The sequence below is a fragment of the Rhinatrema bivittatum genome, chromosome 6 (assembly GCF_901001135.1).
Source record: "Rhinatrema bivittatum chromosome 6, aRhiBiv1.1, whole genome shotgun sequence".
Lineage (NCBI taxonomy): Eukaryota > Metazoa > Chordata > Amphibia > Gymnophiona > Rhinatrematidae > Rhinatrema > Rhinatrema bivittatum.
The window spans coordinates 271708254-271721399 of NC_042620.1; the positions used below are offsets into that span (position 1 = coordinate 271708254).

The 13146-nt window shown below is 49.1% G+C and overlaps 1 protein-coding gene across 5 annotated transcripts in view; it reads left to right on the plus strand.

Moving 5' to 3' along the window:
- The window catches only part of OGT (O-linked N-acetylglucosamine (GlcNAc) transferase), a 323288-nt gene that overhangs the window by 166159 nt on the left and 143983 nt on the right, over positions 1–13146 (plus strand). For all 5 annotated transcript variants that reach the window (XM_029607212.1, XM_029607214.1, XM_029607213.1 and 2 more), the window contains one exon: positions 3218–3318. In XM_029607212.1, the coding sequence (XP_029463072.1) occupies positions 3218–3318 (101 nt within the window). The remainder of the gene's footprint in view (positions 1–3217; positions 3319–13146) is intronic.

A 13146-nucleotide genomic window follows, 5' to 3' on the forward strand; every position in this document is an offset into this window, starting at 1 on the left:
TGCGCGCTGGGAAGCCTATTTTACATAGGCCTCCCGGCGCGCGCAGAGCCCCGGGACTCGCGTAAGTCCCGGGGTTCTCCGAGGGGGGCGTGTCGGGGGCATGCAGGGGGCGTGCCCGGTCGTCGCGGCGTTTCGGGGGCGTGTCGGCAGCGTTTTGGGGGCGGGTACGGGGGCGTGGCTACGGCCCGGGGCGGTCCGGGTGCGTGGCCGCGCCCTCCGTACCCGCCCCCAGGTTGCGGCCCGGCGCGTAGGAGGCCCGCTGGCGAATCCCCCGACAAAGGTAAGGGGGGGGTTTAGACAGGGCCGGGCGGGTGGGTTAGGTAGGGGAAGGGAGGGGAAGGTGAGGGGAGGGCAAAGGAAAGTTCCCTCCGAGGCCGCTCCGATTTCGGAGCAGCCTTGGAGGGAACGGGGGTAGGCTGCACGGCTCGGCGCGCGCCGGCTATACAAAATCCATAGCCTTGCGCGCGACGATCCAGGTTTTTAGTAGATACGCGCGCCTCCGCGCGTATCTACTAAAATCCAGCGTACTTTTGTTTGCGCCTGGAGCGCAAACAAAAGTAGGCTATTCGCGCGCCTTTTAAAATCCGCCCCTAGATGAACTCCAGCATTACCAGTTTTAATCCATGCCCCCATTTTCCAGAACCTCATTCCCACCTCCACATCCCCAATATCCTCTTCCACCCTGCCCTAATCCACCAACCCAGACAGTGGAAAATTCCTTCCGTAAGGATTGACATAACCATCCTACTGCAACTGCCACCCAGAACCCCCAGCTCTATCCGTAGCCACAACAAAAATACATGCTCATAGTATACTTGGCTTGTTTTAATTCGATTAACAGAGCAAAGCAGTAACAAATGTATCCCCTTAATCTGGTTTCCTCATCTAAGCAACCCACCAGTTTACACCACTATACATATTATTGTATAGGCCTTACTCTAGAAAGACACTGCATAAAAAATGAAACCCAGACACAAAGCCCTTCAAAGGGTCTAACGCAGGGCCCTCACACTCAACAGAACTAGCAGAAAGGTTATTTCCAGACTGCTGCTGCAATCTTTTCCCTCCTCTGCTGCCATCTAGAAGGTGTCGCGGCCACATGCTCTATTTGAGACTGTCTCCACCAACTTGACAGCAAGATCTCCCAGCTAGCTGCTTGCAGGATCTCCATAGCCTCCGACACCAGACTCTGTCTCGAAGTGACTCCTCCTATGGTGAAGCTCAGGCCAAAAGGAAACAGCCAGCAACATTTGATGCCATAGAAGTGAAATGACCTCTTTAGACACGTTCCGCTTCCGTATTGTGATGAGAGATCCTGGAAATTTTCTACCTTATGGCCATTCCACATAATCGTGCCGTTTCCTGGCAGCAGCCATTCCTTTGATTGTGAAGTTGTGGAAGCAGGCTTCTATATCCCTAGGTAGATTCCCTCGAAGGGCCCCTAGGGACCTATGAGCTCGATCCAGTTTCACTGAGGGATCTCAGCAGCAGGAGACTCTTGATGCAAGGGAAGTGTACATAAACTGTCAATCACTCAAAAACAGTCCATATAGTCAGCGCCCTCTGGGACTCTCCTAAAATGCAGGTTGGACCTCCTGGATCGATTTTCCAGATCCTCTAACTGGGAGCTTAACGCAGACTGTACTAGAGAAGGCTTGTCGCACATGGTCTGGCACTTAAGCAGATCCGTGGCCTGATCTTCAATCTGTGTCTCGGCCTCCTCCACTCTATGCCTTAACTCAGTCAAGTCAGTTTTTAATTCAGCAGTGGTACTCACGATTTCCTGCTTCATGTGAGCATATCGCCTCTCAGCTCTGCAAACCATTGCTGAAACTCCAGTTGAGAAGGGGATCCCCTCCGTATCCTCTTGCGGCTTGATGGAAGCTCTGTGCTCAGAACCACCAGCATACTTGCCATGCTGCAGGCCCTCCGTTCCAGCAGCCACAGCTTCTGCATATGAATGCTGCTTGAAATCTGGCTTTTTCTTCAGACTGCGAGGTAAGCGCCACATTACTTCCACTGGTAAGTTGCTCTGAAAAACAGGAGTGGGGATGTGCTCGTATTAGGTTGGGAGCTCCAAAATCAGGCTGCCATTGCAAACGGTGATATTACTTCCTCCATCTAGGGAACCTTTTCTAATGATTACTCTGGATAGGGTTCTGCTTCACATGGTGCCTTCCTTTTTTCAGAAGTGAATCAGTCTCTCTCCTTGCCTTCCTTGAACAAACAGGGGAGTGTGGCAGATACATTTGCTGCTTTGTCCCTTGAGTACAATCAGACATCTTTTTACACTATCTCAAAGTGAATAAGTTTCGAAGATTGGACCATATTTTTTGTGTAAGGTGAAGTGGCCTCTAAGACTACCATGACATGCTGGATTAGAGGTGATCACAAAGGGTGTATGTGGAGGCTAATGTGCCTCTGCCAAAGCAGGTTCTAGTGCATCCCATGAGGTGCAGGCTACGTTATGGGTGGAACTGCAGCTGATATCTTCATTGGAGATTTGTAAAGCAGCAACTTAATCGTTCTTGCATACCTTTTCCAGGCATTATCATCTGGATGTCCAAGTTATGGCGTATGCCTCCTTTGCCTCAGTTGTTGTGCGATGAGCTTAAACAGTATCCCGCCCTCTGAGAGAGTAGTTTTAGTACCTCTCATTTGAATGGACTTATCTGACTGGATGAAAAGAAAGACTGAATTATTACTTACCTGATTATTTCCTTTCCTATAGAAAGTCAGACCAGTCCTTTTTCTCTTTCAGTGCTGATTACAGCTGGTTATTTTTCTTTGGTCCCTTTCTAGGGATGGATAAGGAGGCCATTTCGACCGGTGATTATTATCTCCATGGGTTGTGTTTTTTTTTTTTTTTGTTAAGTAGGGTTTGGAAGAGTTATCCTCTGCTTCCTTACTATTTTCCCTTTTCTAAGTTTAAAAAAAAAGTTTATGAAATTGTTGGTTGTTACAGTTGTCCATAGTTAACTTTGACAGAAAATATTAGCAGGCTGATATCAGCATAGGTGTATATAGGAGGTGACATCAGCAAGCTTCTTACTCTGTCTCCATCTGCTGGTTGGCATGCATAATCCATTTTATGGACTGGCTTGACTTAGAGGAAAGAATATGATCAAGTAGTAATTTCACCATTGCTAGGATTACTTGCATTTACTGTCCATATCAGATGCAGTTGTTTTAATACATATGCTTCTCGTTGTAACAGGTATTCCCTGAATTTGCTGCCGCTCATTCTAATCTAGCAAGTGTTCTACAGCAACAAGGAAAACTACAGGAAGCACTAATGCATTACAAGGAAGCAATTAGGTAAGAGTTTGCTTTTCAAATTGTATCTGTCCAGTGTGGTATTGCAGTCAGTTCATCTTCTGTTGACAACTGTATCAGTGGGAGCAGAGTAATAACTACTTTGGCCAAAGATGAGACAGGAAAGGATTTCTCTTCATACAGACATGGGCATATGTTCTCTGGTAGATATGTATTTGACCTGAGATTGGAAGATAGGGTAGGGCAAGGCTGAGGGGGCATCTGTAATGATATGGTCCAGTACAGTGTTTCTCAAATGTGGCCAAAAAAAATTTTTTTTTCCTAGCATGTACCTAGATAGACTCAGGACCAATGGGTTATGTGCTCCCCTGCTAGCAGATGGAGTCTGGTTTCAAAGCTGACATCACCTTAGATATACCCCTGCAGTGACCTCAGCCATTCAATATTTCTTTATCTCCTACCAGATGTGGACGTGCTATCCCTACACCAGCATTGGTGTTTAGCAGGATTTCAGGACTTGTTAGAAGAAGAAAATTTACCTTTAAATTGGAGAAAGATCGAGCTCCGCTCTCCTGCAGTGATACCTAATGGGTCCTCCCCCAGTTGAGAATTCCTGAGGCTATTTCCGAGATCCCTCAGAGGTGTGCCTTGGTCCAGTAGCCGGTTTCTGGCGTGGACTTTGTTGGTTAAGCAGCTGAAAGGCTGCAGGTGTAGGAAGCTGAGCACGGCAGTGACTGCCTAAGCCCTCTCCCCCCACAGCCGGAGACAGTCTCTGTACTCAGCTGGCAAGCGCTGAGCCCAAGTAAAAGTAGGACGACTCCGATTCAGAAATGTAGAAGGGCTCCGGTAAGTCTTTCTTCTGGTCTATTGCTCGGCACTTCGTAAAGATGATGTTCCCGATTCCGTTGGGGCAAGGGAAGGGGGTTTCCGAGCAGATTGAGCGGCCTTCTGATTGGCTAGGCCCCGCTGCAGGCTCAGTGGGCACTCCACATGGCAGGCTGCGGTGGTGCCATCTTGCATGCAGTTCTATGAAGCGCCATTTTCCCCTAGACCAGTAAGAACAGCATATAGAAACTCTCTCTTCGCTCCACCAATCAAATCCTCTCTAAACAAAAGAGCTTTATCCACAGCGGGCCCTGCAGAATGGAACTCCTTACCACCAGAACTAAGGCAAGAACAATGCCTGAACACTTTCAAAAAGAGACTAAAAACCTGGCTATTCGAGCAAGCATTTGATTAAAGCCAAACTACTACTCGTTTCCCACATTTTAACATCCATCAGACTTTTTCCCCCGCTTATCCTAGTTCACTCCCCTGTTATAATGTAATTGCATTCTTGTATGCTTGTTATTGTTTTAATGTAAACCGAAATGATATGTAACTTTGCTACATGAATTGCGGTATATAAAAATGTTAAATAAATAAATACACCATTGGTAGCACACACATGCACGCAAGTATGTAAGTGGTTAAGTACACACAGATTGCTTACTGTTGTTCCCTGGTGGCTCGCTCGTGTCTGCTTCTCTCTTGAGAGGCAGATAGTTCAGGGGCATATTCCAGAGAAGCAATGGAGCCTGCTGTGGCCTTCCTAGCGGATGCAAGCTCTGACCTAGTGTGTAACTCTGCCAGAGGAGTAGCCTTAATGGTGGCAGCCAGGTGACAGCTATGGCTGTGAAACTGGTCAGCGGACGCAACCTCTAAGGCAAACCTCACAAAGATGCTCTTTAAGGGATCCCTCCTATTCAGAAGCGAATTGGAAAAGCTAGCCAGTAAGTGGGGTGAATCTCTGGTGCCTCGGTTACTGGAAGATTAAGAGGCTGCAGCACCCCTCGCCTATGAGGGGGTCAGGCCAGGGGCTCCCAGCACTTTTGCCCTACAGAATCTCGTCATTTCAGACACCTTGGCCCTCGGGAAGGTCTGTCCTCTCTGAGTCAACAACCAAAAAGAGGAACTGGTTCGGGCTCAGGTTCAGCCTGAACTTCCCAATGAAGTTTTGCCGACCCATCCACAGGACGAGGAGATAGGGGCAGACTATCCCTTTTCTATCAGCGGTGGGTCAAGATCACGTCTGACAAATGGGTACTGGACACCATACGAGAAGGATATGCTCTGGAATTTCCGAGCATCACTTGGGACATGTTCATGATGTCACTTTGCCACTCCCAGCACAAGAAACTGGCAGTGGAATCCACGTTGATTAGGCTCCTCAGTTGGATGGCTATATCTCCAGTACATAAGAACATAAGAAATTGCTATGCTGGGTCAGACTAAGGGTCCACCAAGCCCAGCATCCTGTTTCCAACAGAGGCCAAAGAACCTGGCAATTACCCAAACACCAAGAAGATCCCATGCTACTGATGCAATTAATAGCAGTGGCTATTCCCTAAGTAAACTTGATTAATAGCAGTTAATGGATTTCTCCTCCAAGAACTTATCCAAACCTTTTTTGAACCCAGCTACACTAATTGCACTAACCACATCCTCTGACAACAAATTCCAGAGCTTAATTGTGCGTTGTGTGAGAATTTTCTCCGATTAGTCTTAAATGTGCTACTTGCTACACCCTATGAAAATAAGGGGTGGTGTTCCATCTTTTTCATTGTACCCAAGAAGGATGGTTCATTTCACCCCCATCCTAGACCTCAAGAGCATCAGTCGTCATCTGCAGATAATTCACTTCCGTATGGAAACTTTTCACTCTGGCATAATGGCCGTACAACCAGGAGAGTTCTTAACCTACCTGGACCTCTCGAAGGCCTACCTTCATATTCCAATCCATCAAGACCACCAGGGGTTTCTATGCTTTGTGGTACTGGGCTGCCGCCATCAGTTCTGGGCATTGCTTTTTGCCCTAGCAACTTCCCCCAGAACATTCTCCAAAATTATGTTGGGCGTGGCAGCAGCACTGAAGAAAGAAGGGATCCTGGTGTACCCTTACTTAGACAGCGCGCTGATCAGGGGGAAGTCTTTGGAAGAGAGCCTCCAGGAGGCCAGGGTCACGTCCCTGCTTCAGGAACTTGGTTGGGTTGTGAACATGGAGAAGAGCAGCCTCCCAAACACCAAGCAGGACAAAGTCTTGCTCTCTCCCTCAAGGATAAGGAAGCTGATGTGCCAAGTGCATTGGTTGATGAACATAATACGCCCCAGGGTGTGGAGCTATCTCCAGATCCTCTGCTTGATGTCGTCAACCCTTCAGGTAGTACTGTGGGTGAGGGCGCACATGCTCCCTGCTGTCACGTTGGAACCCACTCTCTCAAGACCACTCGTTTCGCCTCCACTTACCAATGGGAATATGTTCTAGGCTGCAGTGGTGGCTACGGGATATTCACCTAAGCAAGGGTGTAAACCTTTCCCCACCAAACTGGATAGGCCTCACGACTGACGCGAGCCTCCAAGGGCAGGGAGTTCACTATCAGGAATTGACAATCCAGGGACGATGGTCCAAGGAAGAGATGTGCTGGAACATAAACTGCCTGGAAGCCCGAGCGGTCAGATTATCCTATCTGCAGTTCAGCCACAGACAACAGAACCAGGCGGTCCAGGTGATGTCTGACAACACAACAGTAGTATCCTATATCGGTCGCCAGGGAGGAACCAAAAACCACCAAGGCCCCTTTATGGAATGGGTGAATTTAAATCTACAAGGTATTTCAGCCTCCCACATCGAGAGAAAAGACAAGGTCAGAGCAGACTTTCCGAGCAGGGAGAGTCTGGATCCAGGAGAATGGGTGTTTATTCACCAGAGCCTTCCAGCTCCTGGTAGATCACTGGGGCCTCCCATCCATCAACCCACTGGCCACATCTCACAATGCAAAGGTCCCCCAATTGTCCAGACCTGGCCAGAGGAGGACTTACTTGTATGCCTTCCCTCCGTGGCCTCTACGGGGCAAGGTCATTCGCAAGATCAAATGCCGCAGAGGATTAATCCTTCTGATGGCTCCGGAATAGCCCAGACACCCGTGGTATGCATACATGCAGAGGTTTCTGGTGGATAGCCCCCTATGCCTCCCTTTGCACAGGGACCTTCTCCAACAAGGTCCGATCCTTCACAAGGACCCAACTCTGTTTTTTGTCTTACGGACTTGCCCTTGAGAGAGCTTGCCTGACAAATCATGGATATTCGGCGGCATGGAAGTTCTTGACGTCCTTGGCCTATCTGAGGATCTGGAGAATATTTGAGGCCTGGTGCAAGGACACAGGGTGCCCCCTCGGACGACCAAGATCCCCATGATTCTGGAATTTTTACAAGACTGTCTGAACAAGGGTTGTCCCTCAACTCCTTGAAGGTTCAGGTAGCAGCTCTCTCCTGTTTAGGAGGCGAGATGAATGGAGCCTGCCTGTTGACACGTCCGGACTTGGCCTAAAAGGGGTTAAACATCTCCAACCACCCTTAAAAGTGGCCAGTTCCCCTATGGAACCTCAATCTATTATTGGACTTTTTAGCAGGTCCTTCCTTTCGGCCGCTGCGCAGACTGTCTCTGACTGTTAGGGCTGAACTGTATTCTTGGTGGCGATGTGCTCGGCTCGTCGCATCTCTGAACTACAGGTGCTGTCATATCGGGAACAGTTCCTCCAGTTGCCTGCAGGAACGTTACAGCTTCACATAGTTCCTTTCTTCCTTGCCAAAGGTAGTCTCGGAGTTTCACCTGAACCAATCCATTTCCTTACCTTTCCTAGATAGACTAATGTTGAGGGTGTAGAGCCATTAAAATTAGCTTAACTGTGCTGCCCCAAGAACACAAAGGTCCAATACCAAATTTAGTAGAAACAAATTTAAGTTTATTTTTGCATATAAAAGCAATTAGGGGACACTTGGAAGACACAGAGTAACAGCTCCATCTTTTTCAGAGCTATTCCTGTGTGTCTCCACGTATGTCAGTGAGTGCTGGCCTTTTATAGATAAAGCATACAATGATCCCTAATTGGAATCCATAAAATGGGAGTATCAGATACCACGTGTCTTGTGTCCAAATAAGACAAACTAAATCTAAGTACCCTGTACCTCCCTCCCACCTTCAGATCCAATTAAGGCCTAGATGAGACCCACGTGTCTGATTACTGTCAATCTTCTGTTAGTTCTTTGTCCTGTCAGTCTTGACTCTCAAGAGGATCTCCAGTTACACTGGGCCTCTCAGTCGAGCCAGTATTCTGTGAGAGCATGGCCTCGTCCATGTGCTCTTTGTGACCTCATGACCCTCCATCATATTTGAACAGCTCCAAATACAATCCAGATGTCTCCCAGAGTCTGTTCAAGCTAGGGGGGGTCAGTCTGAGTTTCTTATGGGCAGAGTTTGTTACCCAGAATCCTTGCTGGTTTAGGCCAAGCTGCAATCTGTGTTGATTTCAGACTTCAGGCACACATCTCACTACTGCCTTCTATGCCACTTAAACATCAGTAGGCTTTTAGAACTTTCCGAACCGGTGTGCAAGATGGACCACTTGTTTGTTCTTCACGCTGGAAAAGGAAACAAGGCGAAGCAGCTTCACGAGCTACCATAGCTTGCTGGATCAAGAAAGTGATCATGGGTGTTTATGTAGAGGCAGGGAAGCCCTTACCCCTTCAGATTAAAGCTCATTCCACTAGGGCCCAGGCAATATCCTGGGCAGAAGCTAAGCTACTGTCTCCCATCGACATCTGCCGAGCGGTGAAGTGGCCCTCCTTGCACACCTTCTCCAGGTTCTATTACCTAGATGTCCAGGCCTGAGAGGACACAGCCTTTGCAAGGGTGGTGCTAAATGGTCCACAGGCAGCCTCCTGGAAGCTTTTTACATCCCATTTGTCCTGAGTCCATCTGGCTGTACGCTAGGAAATGGAGAAATTACTTAACTGATAATTTTGTTTTCCTTAGTGTAGACAGATGGACTCAGCATCCCGCCCACGGCTGCCCATGAACGGTGCAAAAGAATCACCCATGAGGTGAATCTTGATTCCAAGAGGTTACGGGGAAGCCGTGGCTCTATCCTTACCTAGATCAGGGTATATATAATATTGCTGGGATTCAGCGCTTATGTTTGGTTGAGTATGGTTACAATCATCCGTTTTTAATCAAGTTATTATCAAGTTGTAATCAAATGTTATTCAAGTTTTTCAATAGTATGTCCACAATGGCTTTGAGGTCACTGCAGGGGTATATCTAAGGTGACATCAGCTTTGAAACCTGTCTCTGTCTCCATCTGCTAGCAGATGGTCCTGAGTTCATTTGTCTACACTAAGGAAAATGAAATTATCAGGTAAGTAATTTCTCCTTTTTTTTGCCACCATTGATGGAATCTGCTAAAATTATCTTAATTATTGCAGGAGAAAATGACAGTGGTCACCAGCAATAACTGCTGACTGTTTATTTGTTAGAACTTTCAGCTGTTCTTGATGCTGTAGTTGATTTTATAACTGATTTAAGTGTTCAGTATCAGAAAATAATTATAGTTGGGGATTTTAATATGCATTTTGAAGATACAGAAACAAGTAGACTGGCTTTTCTAGAAAAGATTAATTGGGCTAGAACAGTTAATTCAGAAAACAGTGCATGACATCTATTAGATATTTTATTGATGAATGAGGTGTTACCTACATTGAATACTGTCACAGGTAAGGAAGTTGTTTATTCCTTATATCGTAATGCTGCCACGCCACCCCCAACACCCACTCAGGGTAACCCTGTGGTCACTTAGAGGGTCTTGCCGAGCATTGCCCCCGCCTATGCACATGCATGTACATGCAACCTCCCACCCACTAACTGGGTTCCTGTTTGCCTATGGGCAACACTGAGCCCCTCATTATCAAGGGGTCACACAGTTCCTAGAAAAACACCCACAGACCAAATATACACAATACCCAGGATCTTTAGTCATCCAAGATAGGCAAAGCTAAGAAACTAATAATTTTATTTATAAAAAAATAGGATCAGTGAACAGATACATTTTAAACTACAAACAGAAATAGGTAAAACAAAGATATTGCAGAGGTTAACTGAACACTTTTCAGTGCTTACTAGTGCCTGGGGAGGTCAGGAAAAGGCTGTTCACAGGAGCTGAACAGGGCCTCAGCACAGAGATCTGCTCTCTGTACTTCCAGCCAAGACTGGAGAGTTTCAGAACACTCGGGGCGAGTTCTGTCTCCAGGGCAAATCAGGGCACAGAGTATTAACAGATTCTGGCCAATATCACTGCAGGGTGTTTGAGTAAAAATGTACTCAGGGCTGCTGTGAGGTATATGCTGATCAAGCCACCTTCAGTCAAGGCAGTATCAAAAGCCTCTGCTTTAAGTACAGTGCAGCAGTCAAACACCACCTGCAGGCAAGTACACAGGAAATGAGCTCTCTGGGGAAAAAGGGAAGAAAAACTACAAAGCATGCAAAAGCCCTGATTTTTCCATACCTCCACTCTGAGAGACTCCGGACTGCCATCTATTTGGACCGCTGCTCAGATCTCAGCAGTCCAGCGTCAGGGCAGCTCTGGCTCATTCTTCTGGAGAGTCCATCAGCTTTGCTATGTTCGCTGCCCCTTCTTGTGCTGTATGGTGAAGTTGTACATCTGTAGGGACAAACTATAACAAAGCAGCTTTCCATTGTTTCCTAAGTCTCTCAAGTCAAACCAAAGAGTTGTGGTTGGTGATGAGGGAAGTCCCATCCATACAGATATGGTTGCAGCTTTTTAAGGGCCCACACAAAGGCCAGGCATTCTTTCTTAATAGTGGCATATGCTATCTCTCTCTGTCCAGGAACTTGTGGCTCAGATATGCAATGAGGTGTTCCTCCCCTTTATTGTCCACTTGACTGAGCACAGCTCTAATACCATAAGTTGAGGTGTCAGGCTGTACCACAAATCTTTGATTCCCTGTACGTACCTGGATCAGTCCAGACAGTGGGTTATGTCCCCAATCCAGCAGATGGAGTCAGCACAAGCTTTGAGGGGGCGTATCCATATATACTACTACCCCCTCTGCAGGAGTTCAGTATCTTCTGACTCCAGCAGATGCGAGTAGGGGAATCAGGCTTCCCCTCCTTTTCCTTTTTCTTCACTTTCTTGCTTGATTATGGCTTGTTGTTGTCTTTTTCTGTGGATCAAGTTTGTATCAAGTTTGTATTAAGTTAAAAAAAAAAAAAAAGGCAGTTCTTTCAACTTCTGGGGAGTGGCTTATCTTCCTTGTCTCTTCTCTGCGGCCTTGCTGTTTATTTCTTGTTGCAGCCAGGGGTAAGTTTGTTTTTCCTTTGTAGTTTTTTCCTTCACAGCTCAGCCCCCGGTGCCTGTGAAAGCCGGTGGAGCCGGCCTCTTCGCTCTTTACTCCCTCATCCGCGGCCATTTTACAGCTCCTCATGGGCTGCTGAGCCATTTAGGGAAAGATGTCTGGGGCGGGTCGTGTGGCCGGGAAGGCCCCCCCGCGGCACCCTCCTCTATTTTCGGACAGCAGGCAGTGCGGGCCGACCGGGCCCCCCTGCAGCGGCGCTTTTGTGCGCGTGGCCCCCCCCCCCGTGGCTTTTTCTTTTCTCCTACAGCGATCCCGATGCCGCGGCCGTCCCGCTGTGCGGCCTGCGGAGACCCGGGGTCCCAGATTTCCCGGGAGGGCATCTGTGCACGATGCCTTCCCGGGGGGGGAAGGTACCTCACAGTCCCTGACTGATTTCTCTTTTTTGCCCGGGCGGCGCGGGCCGGCCACTCCGCCATTTTTGGCGGGAACGGCGGCCATTTTACATTCTGAGCGCCCTGAGGCGCAGGCCACGAGGGGGAACGGATCCCTGGAGGCCACGAGGGAGAACGGATCCCTGGAGGACTCTACCAGCGGGGGTGTTCCCCCGATTTTGGTGCAGGAACCAAGCACCCAGAGCCAGGGAGCAGGAACCACGCCGCCCCCGAAGCGCACCCGAGCAGGCCGGGGTTCTCTCCGGAGTTTATCCTGCTCATGCATACCGCTTATCTGCAGGGGCTGGAAGCACCTGTGAGACTCCCGCCTCCCTACCCGGGTCCGATCCACGCCCGCGGCAGTGGGGGCGGTGCCAGACCCAGCGGGACATGGACTTGACCTCCCGGACGGGGGACAAGGGGACGGCACGCAGGAGGGGGATGATCCGCGTACCCTACGCCTCTTCCAGAGGGAAGAGCTGGACGACCTCATCCCGCAGATCATCCAAGAATTAGATTTGGACCCGCCACCAGACCCGCCTGCCCCAGTAGCTCCCAGGGCTCGGGCTTTTCCCATTCATGACTCGTTTTTACAACTTCTCACCAGGGAATGGGACACCCCGGAGGCCTCCCTGAAGAGCAGCCGGGCTATGGAAAAGCTGCACCCGCACCCCGAAGATTTCTGGACCTCATCAAGGTCCCAAAGGTGGACTCCGCAGTGTCGGCGGTCACGAAGAGGACGACTATCCCAGTGACGGGAGGTGCGGTGTTGCGGGACACACAGGATCGTAAGTTGGAAGTTTTCCTTAAGCGGGTTTTCGAGGTCTCACCCCTCACGTCTCAGAACCTGCCGTCCGATGAGGCTGCCCAGGCAGATCGGCTAGAAGCCGCAGTGGCGTATTGGGCGGACGCCTCGTACGACCTTTTTCGGGTCCTCGCAAGATCCATGGTTTCGGTAGTGGCAGCACGACGACTACTGTGGCTACGCGATTGGGCAGCTGATACGTCCTCTAAGTCGAGTCTGGGCTCTCTTCCCTTCAGGGGCAAGTTCCTCTTCGGGGAGGATTTGGACCAGATCATCAAGTCCCTGGGGGAGAACGCTGTTCATCGGCTGCCGGAGGATAGGTTTCGACCATCCAGAGCATTTTCTTCTTCTCGGACCAGAGCCAGAGCGCAACGGCGCTACAGGGGATACAGACAGGCGGGCTCCCGGTCATCCGCCCCCAGGTCTCAGCCCTGGTCGCGCTCCTT